The sequence below is a fragment of the Mercenaria mercenaria genome, chromosome 7 (genome assembly GCF_021730395.1).
Source record: "Mercenaria mercenaria strain notata chromosome 7, MADL_Memer_1, whole genome shotgun sequence".
NCBI classification, from domain to species: Eukaryota; Metazoa; Mollusca; class Bivalvia; order Venerida; family Veneridae; genus Mercenaria; species Mercenaria mercenaria.
Genome location: NC_069367.1, coordinates 55011331 through 55025933, shown reverse-complemented (window position 1 = coordinate 55025933; position 14603 = coordinate 55011331). Strand labels below are relative to the sequence as shown.

At 38.2% G+C, this 14603-nt stretch overlaps 1 protein-coding gene across 1 annotated transcript; it reads left to right on the top strand.

The window, feature by feature from the left end:
* Positions 1 to 11999: 11999 nt before the first annotated feature.
* LOC123537822 (zinc finger protein 665-like) lies at positions 12000 to 13674 on the top strand. Its single transcript, XM_045321667.2, has one exon. The coding sequence runs from the start codon at positions 12012 to 12014 to the stop codon at positions 13323 to 13325; it is 1314 nt and encodes a 437-aa protein (XP_045177602.2). The 5' UTR covers positions 12000 to 12011; the 3' UTR covers positions 13326 to 13674.
* The last annotated feature ends 929 nt before the right edge of the window (positions 13675 to 14603 follow it).

Below are 14603 nucleotides of genomic sequence, written 5' to 3'. Positions count from 1 at the left end.
GTCCAATCGAGAACTCTGTCATCCATCAAGGGATTACAATATTGCTTGGCATAAATGTTCCCCATGATGAGGTGACGTGTCGTGCGCAACACCCAGTACCCTAGCTTAAAGGTCAAGGTCACACTTTGAGGTCAAAGGTCAGTAGGATTTTTTCCCTGTCCAGTCTATAACTTTGTCATGCAAAACAGGATTTTAGATATCAGTTGGCACAAATATTCCCCTGGATGAGACATGTTATGCGCAAAACCCAAGCCCAGGGTCTAATGTCAGGGTCACAGAGACCAAAGGTCAGACACGAGAATGACTTTGTCTGGAGCATTTCTTCTTCCTGCATGGAGGGATTTTGATGTAACTTGGCACAAATGTTCACCAACATAAGACGGATTGTCATGCGCAAGAACCAGGTCCCTGGGTCTAAGGTCAAGGTCATATACAGTGCTCCAGCTAGCTATTTACAGCAGGGCGCATCGCCCGTTCCGAAATTCGTTCCGCCCTGTTGCCCCGCCAGGCACCCTGCCCGTTTTACAACCATTCATTTCCTTTTTAGCCAAACTTCCCTTTTTTGCCTCAGTGATTATAATACACTGCTTTATTGCCCCCTTTTTATCGAGTGATACACGCCGGGGGGGCATTGATATAATTAGCAAACAATTACCTGCTGTAATCGTGCCCGAGGCAGACCATGATATTTTAGACTGCTCCACTAGCATTAAAATCACTGAACCTTAGTGTTAAAACAGTTTGCAAACCAGTCTGAAATCATTATCATTTCGCGCCACCTGTCAAAGTGTACTTTCGTTTTCGGTAATATAATCGTAAATATCCCTTTATACACAACTGAAACTTAAGTCCAGACAACAGACATTTAAATCTAATTAATAAAAATCGATCACAATCAAATTTAAATAGGAAAATATTTTGAATTTATCGTTTTACAAGTTTTTGAAATCGAAAGTAGGTCGTCGTCTGCTTTGTGAAATGGCCGATTTTTCATGAAGATTTCTTTGAAATTAGTTTACTAAGATGTAATGACAGGGTACACTTTAATGTCAGATACTGTAAAATGCTGTTAAACTGTCTTTGCATCATAATAATTTTTCAAAAATATTGTTTAAACTGGACATTAGAGGACTTTTAGAAAAAAGTGTAACCATACCCGGATATAAAATTTTGGATACCCGGAATACGTTCTATTACAAGTGCTAAACTTGCTTTTAGACTGTTGTAAGTTAAAAACTTTGCCTGATTTCATTTATTTAAGTGGAAGTTTAAACTTTATTTTCTGTATATATGTTGCACGTATAAATTAATAAATATCAAGTATCATGGAGAAGATGTGTACTGAAATTGTAACAAGTAAAATAGGCCTAAACACATAGATATTGTTATACAGTATGCAATTACAAAGAAATGTTACAAGCTGACAATCAATGCCAAGTAAAATACAAACAGCAGAATTTTTAGTTAATAAATATGTGTAATAGAGATGACAAACATAGCCTATCAAAAGACAAAGTATGCCTTATACCATGCCTAAAGTGTGCAAAATACCATGCCTAAAATATGTTAAAATGCATGGACCAGTAACAATTTTTTCGTGGTGGGGTGGGGGTGGAGGGAGGAGCATGCTCTCAGACAGACTTCCCTAGAAGTGCCCTTTTCAGTTCCAGCACCCTGCCCTTTTTGAATCCTAGCTGGAGCACTGAATTATATTTAGAGGTCAAAGGTCGAATTCAAGAATGACTTTGTCCGGAGCATTTTTTCTTCATGCATTGAGGGATTTTGATATAACTTGGACCAAATGTTCACCACCATGAGGCACCCTTGTTAGCTCACCTGTCACATAGTGACAAGGTGAGCTTTTGTGATCGTCCGTCGTCTGTCCACAATTTCTTGTCTGCACAATAGTGGTTTCATTTATGATTTTATTTTAACCAAACTTGCACACAACTTGTATCACTATAAGATCTCGGTTCCTTTCTTGAATTGGCCAGATCCCATTATGGGTTTCAGAGTTATGGCCCCTGAAAGGGCCAAAATCAGCTGTTTTGGCCTTGTCTGCACACTAGCAGCTTTATTTATGATTTGATTTTTACCAAACTGGCACACAACTTGTATCACCATAAGATCTCGGTTCCTTTCTTGAACTGGCCAGATTCCATTATGGGTTCCAGAGTTATGGCCCCTGAAAGGGCCAGAATTAGCTATTTTGACCTTGTCTGCACAACAGCAGCTTCATTTATGATTTGATTTTAACCAAACTTGCACACAACTTGTATCACTATAAGATCTTGGTTCCTTTTTTGAACTGGCTAGATTCTGTTATGGGTTCCAGAGTTATGTCCCCTGAAAGGGCCAGAATTAGCCATTTTGACCTTGCCTGCACAATAGCAGCTTCATTTATGATTTGAATTTAATCAAACTTGCACAAAACTTGTGTTGCCATAAGATCTCAGTTTCTTTCTTGAACAGGCCAGATCCCTTAATTGGTTCCAGAGTTATGGCCCATGAAGGGGTCAAAATTTGCTATTTTGACCTTGTCTGCCCAATAGCAGCTTCATTTATGATTTGATTTTAACCAAACTTGCACACAACTTGTATTACCATAAGATCTTGGTTCCTTTCTTGAACTAGCCAGATTCCTTTATGGGTTCCAGAGTTATGGCCCCTTAAAGGTCCAAAATTGGCTATTTTGACTTTTGCAGCCATATAGAGACTTCATTTATGGTTTTATTTGATACAAACTTCCAAAATATCTTCAACAACAATAAATCTTGGATTCCATGACAAATCAGATCCAATCGTAGGTTCCAGAGTTATTTTATATCTGATGACCTCCCCAGATTGTAGTCAAAATGGATTTATATCAGTAAGTACTTATAGGACTTATTTGAAATTTCATTATTGTCATTAGTTGGACTGAGCCAGTCAGCCATATAGAGACTTCATTTATGGTTTTACTTGATACAAACTTCCAAAATATCTACAACAACAATAGATCTTGAATTCCATGACAAATCAGATCCAATCGTAGGTTTCAGAGTTATTTTGTATCTGATTACCTCCCCTGATTGTAATCAAAATGGATTTATATCAGTAAGTACTTATAGGACTTATTTAATATTTTTAGCTCACCTGTCACTTTTGTGATCACCCTTCGTCCGTCGTCCGTCGCCCCTGAAAGGGCCAGAATTAGCTATTTTGACTTTGTCTGCACAATAGCAACTTCATTTATGATTTGATTTTAACCAAACTTGCACACAACTTGTATCACCACAAGATCTTGGTTCCTTTCTTGAACTGGCCAGATCCCATTATGGGTTCCAGAGTTATGGCCCCTTAAAGGTCCAAAATTGGCTATTTTGGCTTTTGCAGCCATATAGAGACTTCATTTATGGTTTTATTTGATACAAACTTCCAAAATATTTTCAACAACAATAAATCTTGGATTCCATGACAAATCAGATCCACTTGTAGGTTCCAGAGTTATTTTATATCTGATTACCTCCCCTGATTGTAGTCAAAATGGATTTATATCAGTAAGTACTTATAGGACTTGTTTGAAATTTCATTATTGTCATTAGTTGGACTGAGCCAATCAGGGTAGATAACTATGGACTGATTTTATGTCGAATTACCTCCCTTTATTTCAAATTAAAATGGGTATAATCTCCGTAACTAATGAAGATACTGATCTGAAATTTCATTTATGTCAGCAGATTTATTTGGCAGATCCTTCTTTTGTACATTTTCTTTTTAATTACTTCCCTTTTACGTTACTATAAATAGCTTATTTTTAGTAACTTTTTTATTATTGGCCGTAGGGAAAAACCGAGACCACTTTTCTGTGGTACAACATGGATGGTACCTCCAATTTTTAGGTGTATTTTGACATATCTGTACCTTGTAAGAATTTTTTTTTTCTTTTTGGTTAAATTTCTTTCCTTTGTTGTTCCTGTCCTTTCGACTTAGATATTTTTTCTGAGGACCTTCTTGTCCTCAAGTGCAATGGTAACAGGTGAGCGATATAGGGCCATCATGGCCCTCTTGTTTCTGAGGACCTTCTTGTCCTCAAGTGTAATGATAACAGGTGAGCGATATAGGGCCATCATGGCCCTCTTGTTAGCTCACCTATCACCCTTCGTCCGTGCTTGCGTGCATCAACAATTTTTTGTCTGCATGATAGTGGTTTCATTTATGATTTTATTAGTCCCCTACTGGTTGAAAACCAGTTTCGGGGACTATAGGAATGCGCTTTTCCGTCATTCCGTCATTCTGTCATTCCGTCCGTCCGCAATTTCGTGTCAGGTCCATAACTCTTTTATCCATGAAGGGATTTTAATATTACTGGGCACAAATGTTCCCCATGATGAGACGACGTGTCGTGCGCAAAACCCGGACCCCTAGCTTAAAGGTCAAGGTCACAGTTGGAGGTCAAAGGTCAACAGGGCTTTTTTCCTGTCCGGTCCATAACTCTCCCATCCATGAAGGGATTTTAATAACACTTGGCACAATTGTACCTCATAATAAGATGATGTGTCATGGACAACTTTGAGACCCCTAGCTCAAAGGTCAAGGTCACACTTAGCAGTCAAATGTTAACATGGCATGAACAGGGTCTGTTTCGTGTCCGGTCCATAACTCTTTCATCCATGAAGGGATTTTAATATTACTTGGCACAAATGTTCCCCATGATGAGACGACGTGTCATGCGCAAAACCTGCACCCCTAGCTCAAAGGTCAAGGTCACAATTTGAGGTCAAAGGTCAACAGGGCTTTTTTCCTGTCCGGTCCATAATTCTCCCATCTATGAAGGGATTTTAATATCAATTGGGACAATTGTACCTCATAATAAGACGATGTGTCATGCACAACTTTCAGACCCCTAGCTCAAAGGTCAAGGTCACACTTAGCAGTCAAATGTTAACATGGCATTGAACAGGGTCTGTTTCCTGTCCGGTCCATAACTCTGTCATTCATTAAGGGATTTCAATATTACTTAGCACAGACGTGATGAGACAACATGTCCTGCGCAAATACCGGAGCCCTTGCTCAAAGGTCAAGGTCACCATTGGGGGTCAAATGTCAGTAGGGCTTTTTTCCTGTCCGGTCCATAACTCTGCCATCCATGAAGGGATTTTGATATTGCTTAGCACAAATGTGCCTAATGATGAGGCAACATGTCATGCGCAAAATCCGGACCCCTAGCTCAAAGGTCAAGGTCACAATTGGAGGCCAAAGGTCAATAGGGTTTTTTTCCTGTCCGGTCCAGAACTTTGTCATCCATCAAGGGATTACAATATTACTTGGCATAAATGTTCCCCATGATGAGACGACGTGTCTTGCGCAACACCTAGAACCCTAGCTTAAAGGTCAAGGTCACACTTTGAGATCAAAGGTCAATAGGATTTTTTTCCTGTCCGGTGTATAACTTTGTCATGCAAAACAGGATTTGAATATCAGTTGGCACAAACATTTCCCTGGATGAGACAAGATGTTGTGCACAAAGCCCTGGCTCTAGGTCTAAGGTCAAGGTCATACTTAGAGGTTAAAGGTCAAATTCAAGAATGACTTTGTGTCCAGAGCATTTCTTCTTCATGCATGGAGGGATTTTGATGTAACTTGGCAGAAATGTTCACCACTATGAGGCACACTTTTTTAGAATTATGTTCCTTTGTTGTTACTATAAATAGATTATATTGTAACTTTTTTATTACTGGCCATAGGGAAAAATTGAGACCACTTTTCTATGGTACAACATGCACGGTACATCCAAATTTTAGGTGTATTTTGATCTATCTCTACTGGTAAAGAGTTTCTTGTGGACTTATATTTTATAGATTTTTTTTTTTTAGGGTTTATTTCACTTTGTTGTTACTATAAATAACTTTTATGATAACTTTTTGTATAATCGGCCAAAAACAAATTCCAAATGAAAACAACTGTACGTTTTTATATATGCAAATTTTAATCCAAGTGCTTTGTTATATTTTATTGTATATATAGTACAATATTGTTCATACATCATTGATAGATATCAGTTCATTATGTTATACTGCAGAAGAGAAAATTAGGTGCCTTCCAGTAGGGACTTTGTATTGCATGGCAATACTTCATTCACTTGTTTTAACCAAACTTGCACACAACTTGTATCACCATAAGATCACGGTTCCTTTCTTGAACTGGCCAGATCCCATTATGGGTTACAGAGTTATGGCCCCTAAAAGGGCCAAAATTAGCTGTTTTGTCCTTGTCTGCACACTAGCAGCTTTATTTATGATTTGATTTTTACCAAACTGGCACACAAGTTGTATCACCATAAGATCTGGGTTCCAGAGTTATGGCCCCTGAAAGGGCCAAAATTAGCTATTTTGACCTTGTCTGCACAATAGCAGCTTCATTTATGATTTTATTATGTCTCCCCCCTCTGGGGGAGACATATTGTTTTTGCCCTGTCCGTCCGTACGTCACACTTCATTTCCGAGCAATAACTGGAGAACCATTTGACCTAGAACCTTCAAACTTCATAGGGTTGTAGGGCTGCTGGAGTAGACGACCCCTATTGTTTTTGGGTTCACTCTGTCAAAGGTCAAGGTCACAGGGGCCTGAATATTGAGAACCATTTCCGATCAATAACTAGAGAACCACTTGACCCAGAATGTTGAAACTTCATAGGATGATTGATCATGAAGAGTAGATGACCGCTATTGATTTTGGGGTCACTCCGTCAAAGGTCAAGGTCACAGGGGCCTGAACATTGAAAACCATTTCCGATCAATAACTAGAGAACCACTTGACCCAGAGTGTTGAAACTTCATAGGATGATTGGTCATGAAGAGTAGATGACCCCTATTGATTTTGGGGTCACTCCATCAAAGGTCATGGTCACAGGGGCCTGAACATTGAAAACCATTTCTGATCAATAACTAGAGAACCACTTGGTCCAGAATGTTGAAACTTCATAGGATGATTGGTCATGTAGAGTAGATGACCCCTATTGTTTTTGGGGTCACTCTGTCAAAGGTCAAGGTCACAGGGGCCTGAACATTGAAAACCATTTCCGATCAATAACTTAAGAACCTCTTGATCCAGAATGTTGAAACTTCATAGGATGATTGGTCATGTAGAGTAGATGACCCCTATTGTTTTTGGGGTCACTCTGTCAAAGGTCAAGGTCACAGGGGCCTGAACATTGAAAACCATTTCCGATCAATAACTTGAGTACCACTCGACCCAAATTGTTGAAACTTCATAGGATGATTGTACATGCAAAGTAGATGACCCCTATTGATTTTGGAGTCACTCCGTTAAAGGTCAAGGTCACAGGGGCCTGAACATTGAAAACCATTTCCGGTCAGTAACTTGAGAACCACTTGACCCAGAATGTTGAAACTTCATAGGATGATTGTTCATGCAGAATAAATGATCCTTATTGTTTTTGGGGTCACTCCGTTAAAGGTCAAGGTCACAGGGGCCTGAACATTGATAACCATTTCCGATCAATAACTTAAGAACTTCTTGATCCAGAATGTTGAAACTTCATAGTATGATTGAACATGCAGAGTAGATGACCCCTATTGATTTTGGGGTCAGTCTGTGAAAGGTCAAGGTCACAGGGGCCTGGTCATGTAAAATCATTTCTGGAAAATAACTTGAGAACCTCTTGACCTAGAGAGTTGAAACTTAATAGGATGATTGGACATGCAGAGTAGATGACCCCTATTTATTTTGAGGTCACTTGATCAAAGGTCAAGGTCACAGGAGCCTGAACAGTGACTTGAGAACCACTAGGCCAATAGTGTTGAAATTTAGCGGGATGACTGGACATGCCAAGTAGATGATCCCTACTGCAGCCAACCATCAGTGTCTTTTTGACTTTCAGTCCTGATCCCTATTGACTTCTTGCCTATAGGACTTTGCATTGGGGGAGACATGTGCTTTTTTACAAAAGCAATTTCTACTTTTAACCAAACTTGCACACAACTTGTATCACCATAAGATCTTGGTTCCTTTATTGAACTGGCGAGATCCCATAATGGGTTCTAGAGTTATGGCCCCTGAAAGGGCCAAAATTAGCTATTTTGACCTTGTCTGCACAATAGCAGCTTTATTTATGATATGATTTTAACCAAACTTGCACACAACTTGTATCACCACAAGATGTTGCTTCTTTTCTTGAACTGGCCAGATTCCATCATGGGTTCCAGAGTTATGGCCCCTTAAAGGTCCAAAATTGGCTATTTTGGCTTTTGCAGCCATATAGAGACTTCATTTATGGTTTTATTTGATATAAACTTCCAAAATATCTTCAACAATAAATCTTGGATTCCATGACAAATCAGATCCAGTAGTAGGTTCCAGAGTTATTTTATATCTGATTACCTCCCCTGATTGTAATCAGAATGGATTTATATCAGTAAGTACTTATAGGACTTATTTGAAATTTGTTATTAGTTTGACTGAGACAATCAAGGTAGATAACTATGGACTGATTTTATGTCAAATTACCTCCCTTTATTTCAAATTAAAATGGGTATATCTCCGTAACTAGTGAAGATACTGATCTGAAATTTCATTTATGTCAACAGATTTATTTGGCAGATCCTTCTTTTGTTCACTTACAATATTTTTTTTTTGATTACTTCTCTTTTACGATACTATAAATAGCTTATTTTTAGTAACTTTTTAGCTCACCTGAGCCAAAGGCTCATGGTGAGCTATTGTGACCGCTCAGTGTCCGGCGTCCGTCGTGCGTCGTCCGGCGTCCGTCCGTCAACATTTCCTAAAAAAATCTTCTTCTTGAAAACCACTGGGCAGAATTACACCAAACTTCACAGGAATGATCCTTGGGTGGCCCCCTTTCAAAATTGTTCAAAGAATTGAATTCCATGCAGAACTCTGGTTGCCATGGCAAAAACTTTAAAAATCTTCTTGTCCAAAACCACAGGGCATAGGGCTTTGATATCTGGTGTGTAGCATCATCTAGTAGTCCTCTACCAAGATTGTTCAAATTATCCCCCTAGGATCAAATATGGCCCCGTCCCATGGGTCCCAAGTTTTACATAGACTTATATTGGAAAAAATGTTAAAAATCTTCTTGTCTGAAACCACAAGACTTAAGCCTTTGATATTTGGTTTGTAGCATTATCCCCCTAGGGTCAAATATGGCCCCGCCCCGGGGGTCACATGGTTTATAAAGTGTTATATAGGGAAAACTTTGAAAATCTTCTTGTACAAAACCACATGGCCTAGGGCTTTGATATATGGTGTGTAGCATCATCTAGTAGTCCTCTACCAAGATTGTTCAAATTATCCCCCTAGGGTCAAATGTGGCCCACCCCAGGAGTCACACGCTTTATATAGAGTTATATAGGGAAAACTTTGAAAAACTTATTGTACAAAACCACATGGCCTAGGGCTTTGATATTTGGTATGTAGCATCATCTAGTGGTCCTCTACCAAGATTGTTCAAATTGTCCCCCTAGGGTCAAATATGGCCCGGCCCAGGGGGTCGCAAATTTTACATAGACTTACATAGGAAAAAAAGTTTAAAAATCTTCTTATCTGAAACCACAACTCTTAGACCTTTGATATTTGGTTTGTAGCATTGTCTTATGGTCCTCAACCAAAATTGTTCAAATTGTACCCCTGGGGTGAAAAGAGGCCCTGCCCTGGGGGTCCCAAGTTTTATATAGACTTACATAGGAAAAAGCTTTAAAAATCTTCTTGTCAGAAACCAAACGACCTAGGCTTTTGATATTTGGTATGATGCATTGTCTAGTAGTCCTCTACCAAAATTATTCAGATTATGCCCCTGGGGTTAAAAGAGGCCCCGCCCTGGGGTCACTTAGTTATTATGTGAGTTATATAGGAAAAATACTTAAAAAATCATCTGATTCTATTTCCAAGACCATTTAATTATAATTACCTGATGACCCCAAGTAATATGGTGTCACTTGATTGTGACCTTGACCTACTGACCTGCTTTCTTGTTTTTTAAGATACAGCCTTGAAATATTGATGACTTACACAGTTTTGCACACAAATCGTAAAACTGAATTTCATTGACCATGAATGTGACCTACTGACTTTCTTAATATTTTATCATCAGTTTGACATTTGAAACATGTAGCTCATTACTCAGGTGAGCGATTCAGGACCCTCTTGTTTATTATTGGCCGTAGGGAAAAACCGAGACCACTTTTGTGTGGTACAACATTGATGGTACCTCCAGTTTTTAGGTGTATTTTGACATATCTATACCTTGTAAGATTTTTTTTTCTTTTTGGTTAAATTTCTTCCCTTTGTTGTTCCTGTCCTTTGGATTTAGATATTTTTTCTGAGGACCTTCTTGTCCTCAGGTGCAGTGATAACAGGTGAGCGATATAGGGCCATCATGGCCCTCTTGTTTAGAATTGCCTGTTTTAGTTGTGATGCCGTTTTGCTCTATCTCAGTAAGCCTAAATGGACTAATATAATTTTAAATAGTCGTCGACATTATAATAATAAGCTGCATGATATCACACATGGTATATTACTTTTGCAGAAATTTTCCATGAAGTACATGCATGTCCTTTTTATACGCCCGTTTGAAAAACGCGACGTATTATGGCAGCATGTTCTTCATGCATGGAGGGATTTTGATGTAACTTGGCACAATTGTTCACCATCATGAGTCGGAGTGTACTGCACAAGAACCAGGTTCCTAGGTCTAAGGTCAAGGTCACACTTAGAGGTCAAAGGATACAAGAATGATAAGTTTGTCCGGAGCATTTCTTCATGCTTGGAGGGATTTTGATATAACTTGTCACAAATGTTCACCACCACAAGACGGAGTGTCATGCACAAGAACTAGATCCCTAGGTCAAAGGTCAAGGTCACACTTAGAGGTCAAATTCAAGAATGACTTTGTCCGAGCATATCTTCTTCATGCATGGAGGGGTTTTGATGTAACTTGGCACAATTGTTCACACTGTCTCCTGTTACAGCTCTTGTTAGATCACCTGAGCACAAAGTGCTAAAGGTAAGCTATAGTGGTCACTATGTTGTTCGTCATTATGAGTCAATAAAACAATCACTTTCAGTTTCCTTTTGCATTGAAGAAAAAGAAGACTATATTGTCGATCTGTCTAACAGAAGATACGTGAATGTCCATTTGACCTTAAGTTATTCTGCCTTTGTGGACGTACAGGCTGATCATGGTCTGCACTGTTCGCTATTCAGGTAGAAAATTTTCAGTAATCTCCCCTCTGAATAATAAATAGTACTGCCCAAACTGGATGATAGACCAGTCCATTTTAGAAATTCAGCAGGGTAAATATTATGTTTGTGATCCATCTTGATAATCAATAATTGTTCGTAGGTTAACTGAATATGTAATTTTCTGTCTTTTTCAGATTTGTACAGATGGCAAACTGTGCGATTTTGTAGGTCTTTGGAATGTTTTTATTAGTCAGCATATGGAGGAGGCAAGACGAAGCAAAGTACATACTGCAGAAATGGATCTGTACTAAAGCGACATTCCTTTTAATGCTATTAATGGTAGAGATAGTATGAAACGTGGAATGGAACATGAAGAAGAGAAACTCATTAGATGTGATACTTGTGATTTTGCATGTAATAAAATTAATAGTCTGAATAGACATATGAGGATACATACTGGAGAAAAACGCTTTAAATGTACTGTTTGTGATTTTGCATGCTATGACAGAAGTCGTCTGGAGACACATAACATGATACATACTGGAGAGAAACCTTTTAAATGTAAAGTTTGTGATTATACATGTATTGAAAGCGGTAGTCTGAAGAGACATAGAAGGATACATACTGGAGAGAAACCTTTTACATGTAAAGTTTGTGATTATAAATGTATTAGAATCGGTAGTCTGAAGACACATATGAGGAAACATACTGGAGAGAAACCTATGAGGGTACCTACTAGAGAAAAAACCTTTAAATGTACTTCTTGTGATTATGCATGCTGTGACAGAAGTCGTCTCGAGACACATAGCATGATACATACTGGAGAGAAACCCTTTAAATGTACTTCTTGTGATTATGCATGCTGTGACAGAAGTTGTCTGGAGACACATAGCATGATACATACTGGAGAGAAACCTTTTACATGTAAAGTTTGTGAATATACATGTATTAGAATTGATACTATGAAAACACATATGATGAAACATACTGGAGAGAAACCTATGAGGATACGTACTAGAGAAAAATCCTTTAAATGTACTACTTGTGATTATGCATGCTGTGACAGAAGTTGTCTCAAGACACATAGCATGATACATACTGGAGAGAAACCTTTTACATGTAAAGTTTGTGAATATACATGTATTAGAATTGATACTATGAAAACACATATGATGAAACATACTGGAGAGAAACCTTTTAAATGCAATGTTTGTGATTTTTCATGTATTGAAAGGAGTATTCTAAAGAGACATATGAGGATACATAGTGGAGAGAACCCCTTTAAATGTAATGTTTGTGATTTTGCTTGTAATCGAAGTCACAATCTTAGGAGACATCTGACGATACATACTGGAGAAAAACCTTCTACTATATATAAGTGTAATTCTTGTGATTATGCATGCAATGAGAGCAGTCGTCTGAAGAAACATATGAGGATACATACGGGAGAGAAACCCTTTAAATGTAATACATGTGATTATGTATGTAATGAAAGCAGTCGTTTGAAAACACATATGAGGGTACATACTGGAGAGAAACCGTTTAAATGTAATACATGTGATTATGCATGCAATGAAAGCAGTCGTCTGAAGAAACATTTGGGGAAACATACTGGAGAGAAACCCTTTAAATGTAATACATGTGATTATGCATGCAATGAAAGCGGTCATATGAAGACACATATGAGAATACATACTGGAGAGAAACCTTTTAAGTGTAATACTTGCAGTTACGCATGCTGTGTAAGCAGTGATTTGAAGATACATATGAGGATACATACTGGAGAGAAACCCTTTAAATGTGATACTTGTTATTATGCATGCTATGCAAGCAGTCGTCTGAAGAAACATATGATGATACACACTGGAGAGAAACCCTTTAAATGTAATACTTGTAATTTTTCATGTAATACAAGCAGTAGTCTGAAGAAACATATGATGATACACACTGGAGAGAAACCCTTTAAATGTAATACTTGTAATTTTTCATGTAATACAAGCAGTAGTCTGAAGAAACATATGATGATACATACTGGAGAGAAACCCTTTAAATGTAATACTTGTAATTTTTCATGTGATACAAGCAGTAGTCTGAAGAAACATATGAGGATACACAGTGAATAGAACTTCAAATGTAATAATTGTGATTTTACCTGAAATTCCAGTTATAATCTTAGGAGACATAATATGAGAATACATACTGGAGAGAAACCCTTAAAGCAGCATGCCTCCAGATCATTCTACAACAACAACAAAAAAATTTTCTTAGAGATCTTCAAATAAAAGCTGTATTTCTTAAGAAGGCTTTAAAACTTAATTACTGACAAACGTTATGTTACAGAAACTCATGAGAATTTGCTGTTTTGAGCTCACCTGTCACATAGTGACAAGTTTAGCTTTCATGATCAACCTTTGTCTGTCGTCAGTCCGTGCGTGCGTCCACCTGTCCATCAATAATTTCTTGTCTGCACGATAGCGGTTTCATTTATGATTTATTTTAACCAAACTTGAACCGTCCAGATCCCATTATGGGTTGCAGAGTTATGGCCCCTGAAAGGGCCAAAATTAGCTATTTTGACCTTGTCTGCACAATAGCAGCTTTATTTATGATTTGATTTTTACCAAACTTGCACACAACTACTATAACCATAAGATCTTGGTTCCTTTCTTGAACTCAACAGTTTCTTTTATGGGTTTCAGAGTTATGGCCCCTGAAAGGGCTAGAATTAGCTACTTTGACCTTGTCTGCATAATAGCAGGTTCATTTATGATTTTATTTTAACCAAACTTGCACACAACTTGTATAACCATTAGATCTCGGTTCCTTTCTTGAACTGGCCAGATTCCATAATGGGTTCCAGAGTGAAAGGGCCCTGAATTAGCTATTTTGACCTTGTCTGCACAATAACAGCTTCATTTATGATTTGAATTTAATCAAACTTGCACAAAACTTGTGTCACCATAAGATCTCAGTTCCTTTCTTGAACCGTCCAGATCCCGTAATGGGTTCCAGAGCTATGGCCCCTGGAATGGCAAAAAATTTGCTATTTTGACCTTGTCTGAACAATAGCAGCTTCATTTAAGATTTGATTTTAACCAAACTTGCACACAACTTGTATCCCCACAAGGTAGTGGTTCCTTTCTTGAATGAGCCAGATCCCATCATGGGTTCTTTAGTTACGGCCCCTGATAGGGGGTGGGGCTTGTTTTCCCTATATGGCTATATAGGAAACTTTGAAAATCTTCTTCTCTAAAGCTACTGGTCCGTTTTCAAAATAATTTTAAACAAATGATCCTCTACCAAATTCCTTGAGATAATTTTGATTCCTCAAAAAACATGGCGACCCGCAGGAGACGCTTGTTATCCCTACATGGCCATATAGAAAACTTTAAATAAAATTA

Bases quoted from the DNA above. Each gene is read 5' to 3' on its own strand.
- LOC123537822 (XM_045321667.2), top strand. From the start codon at position 12,012: ATGATACATACTGGAGAGAAACCCTTTAAATGTACTTCTTGTGATTAT.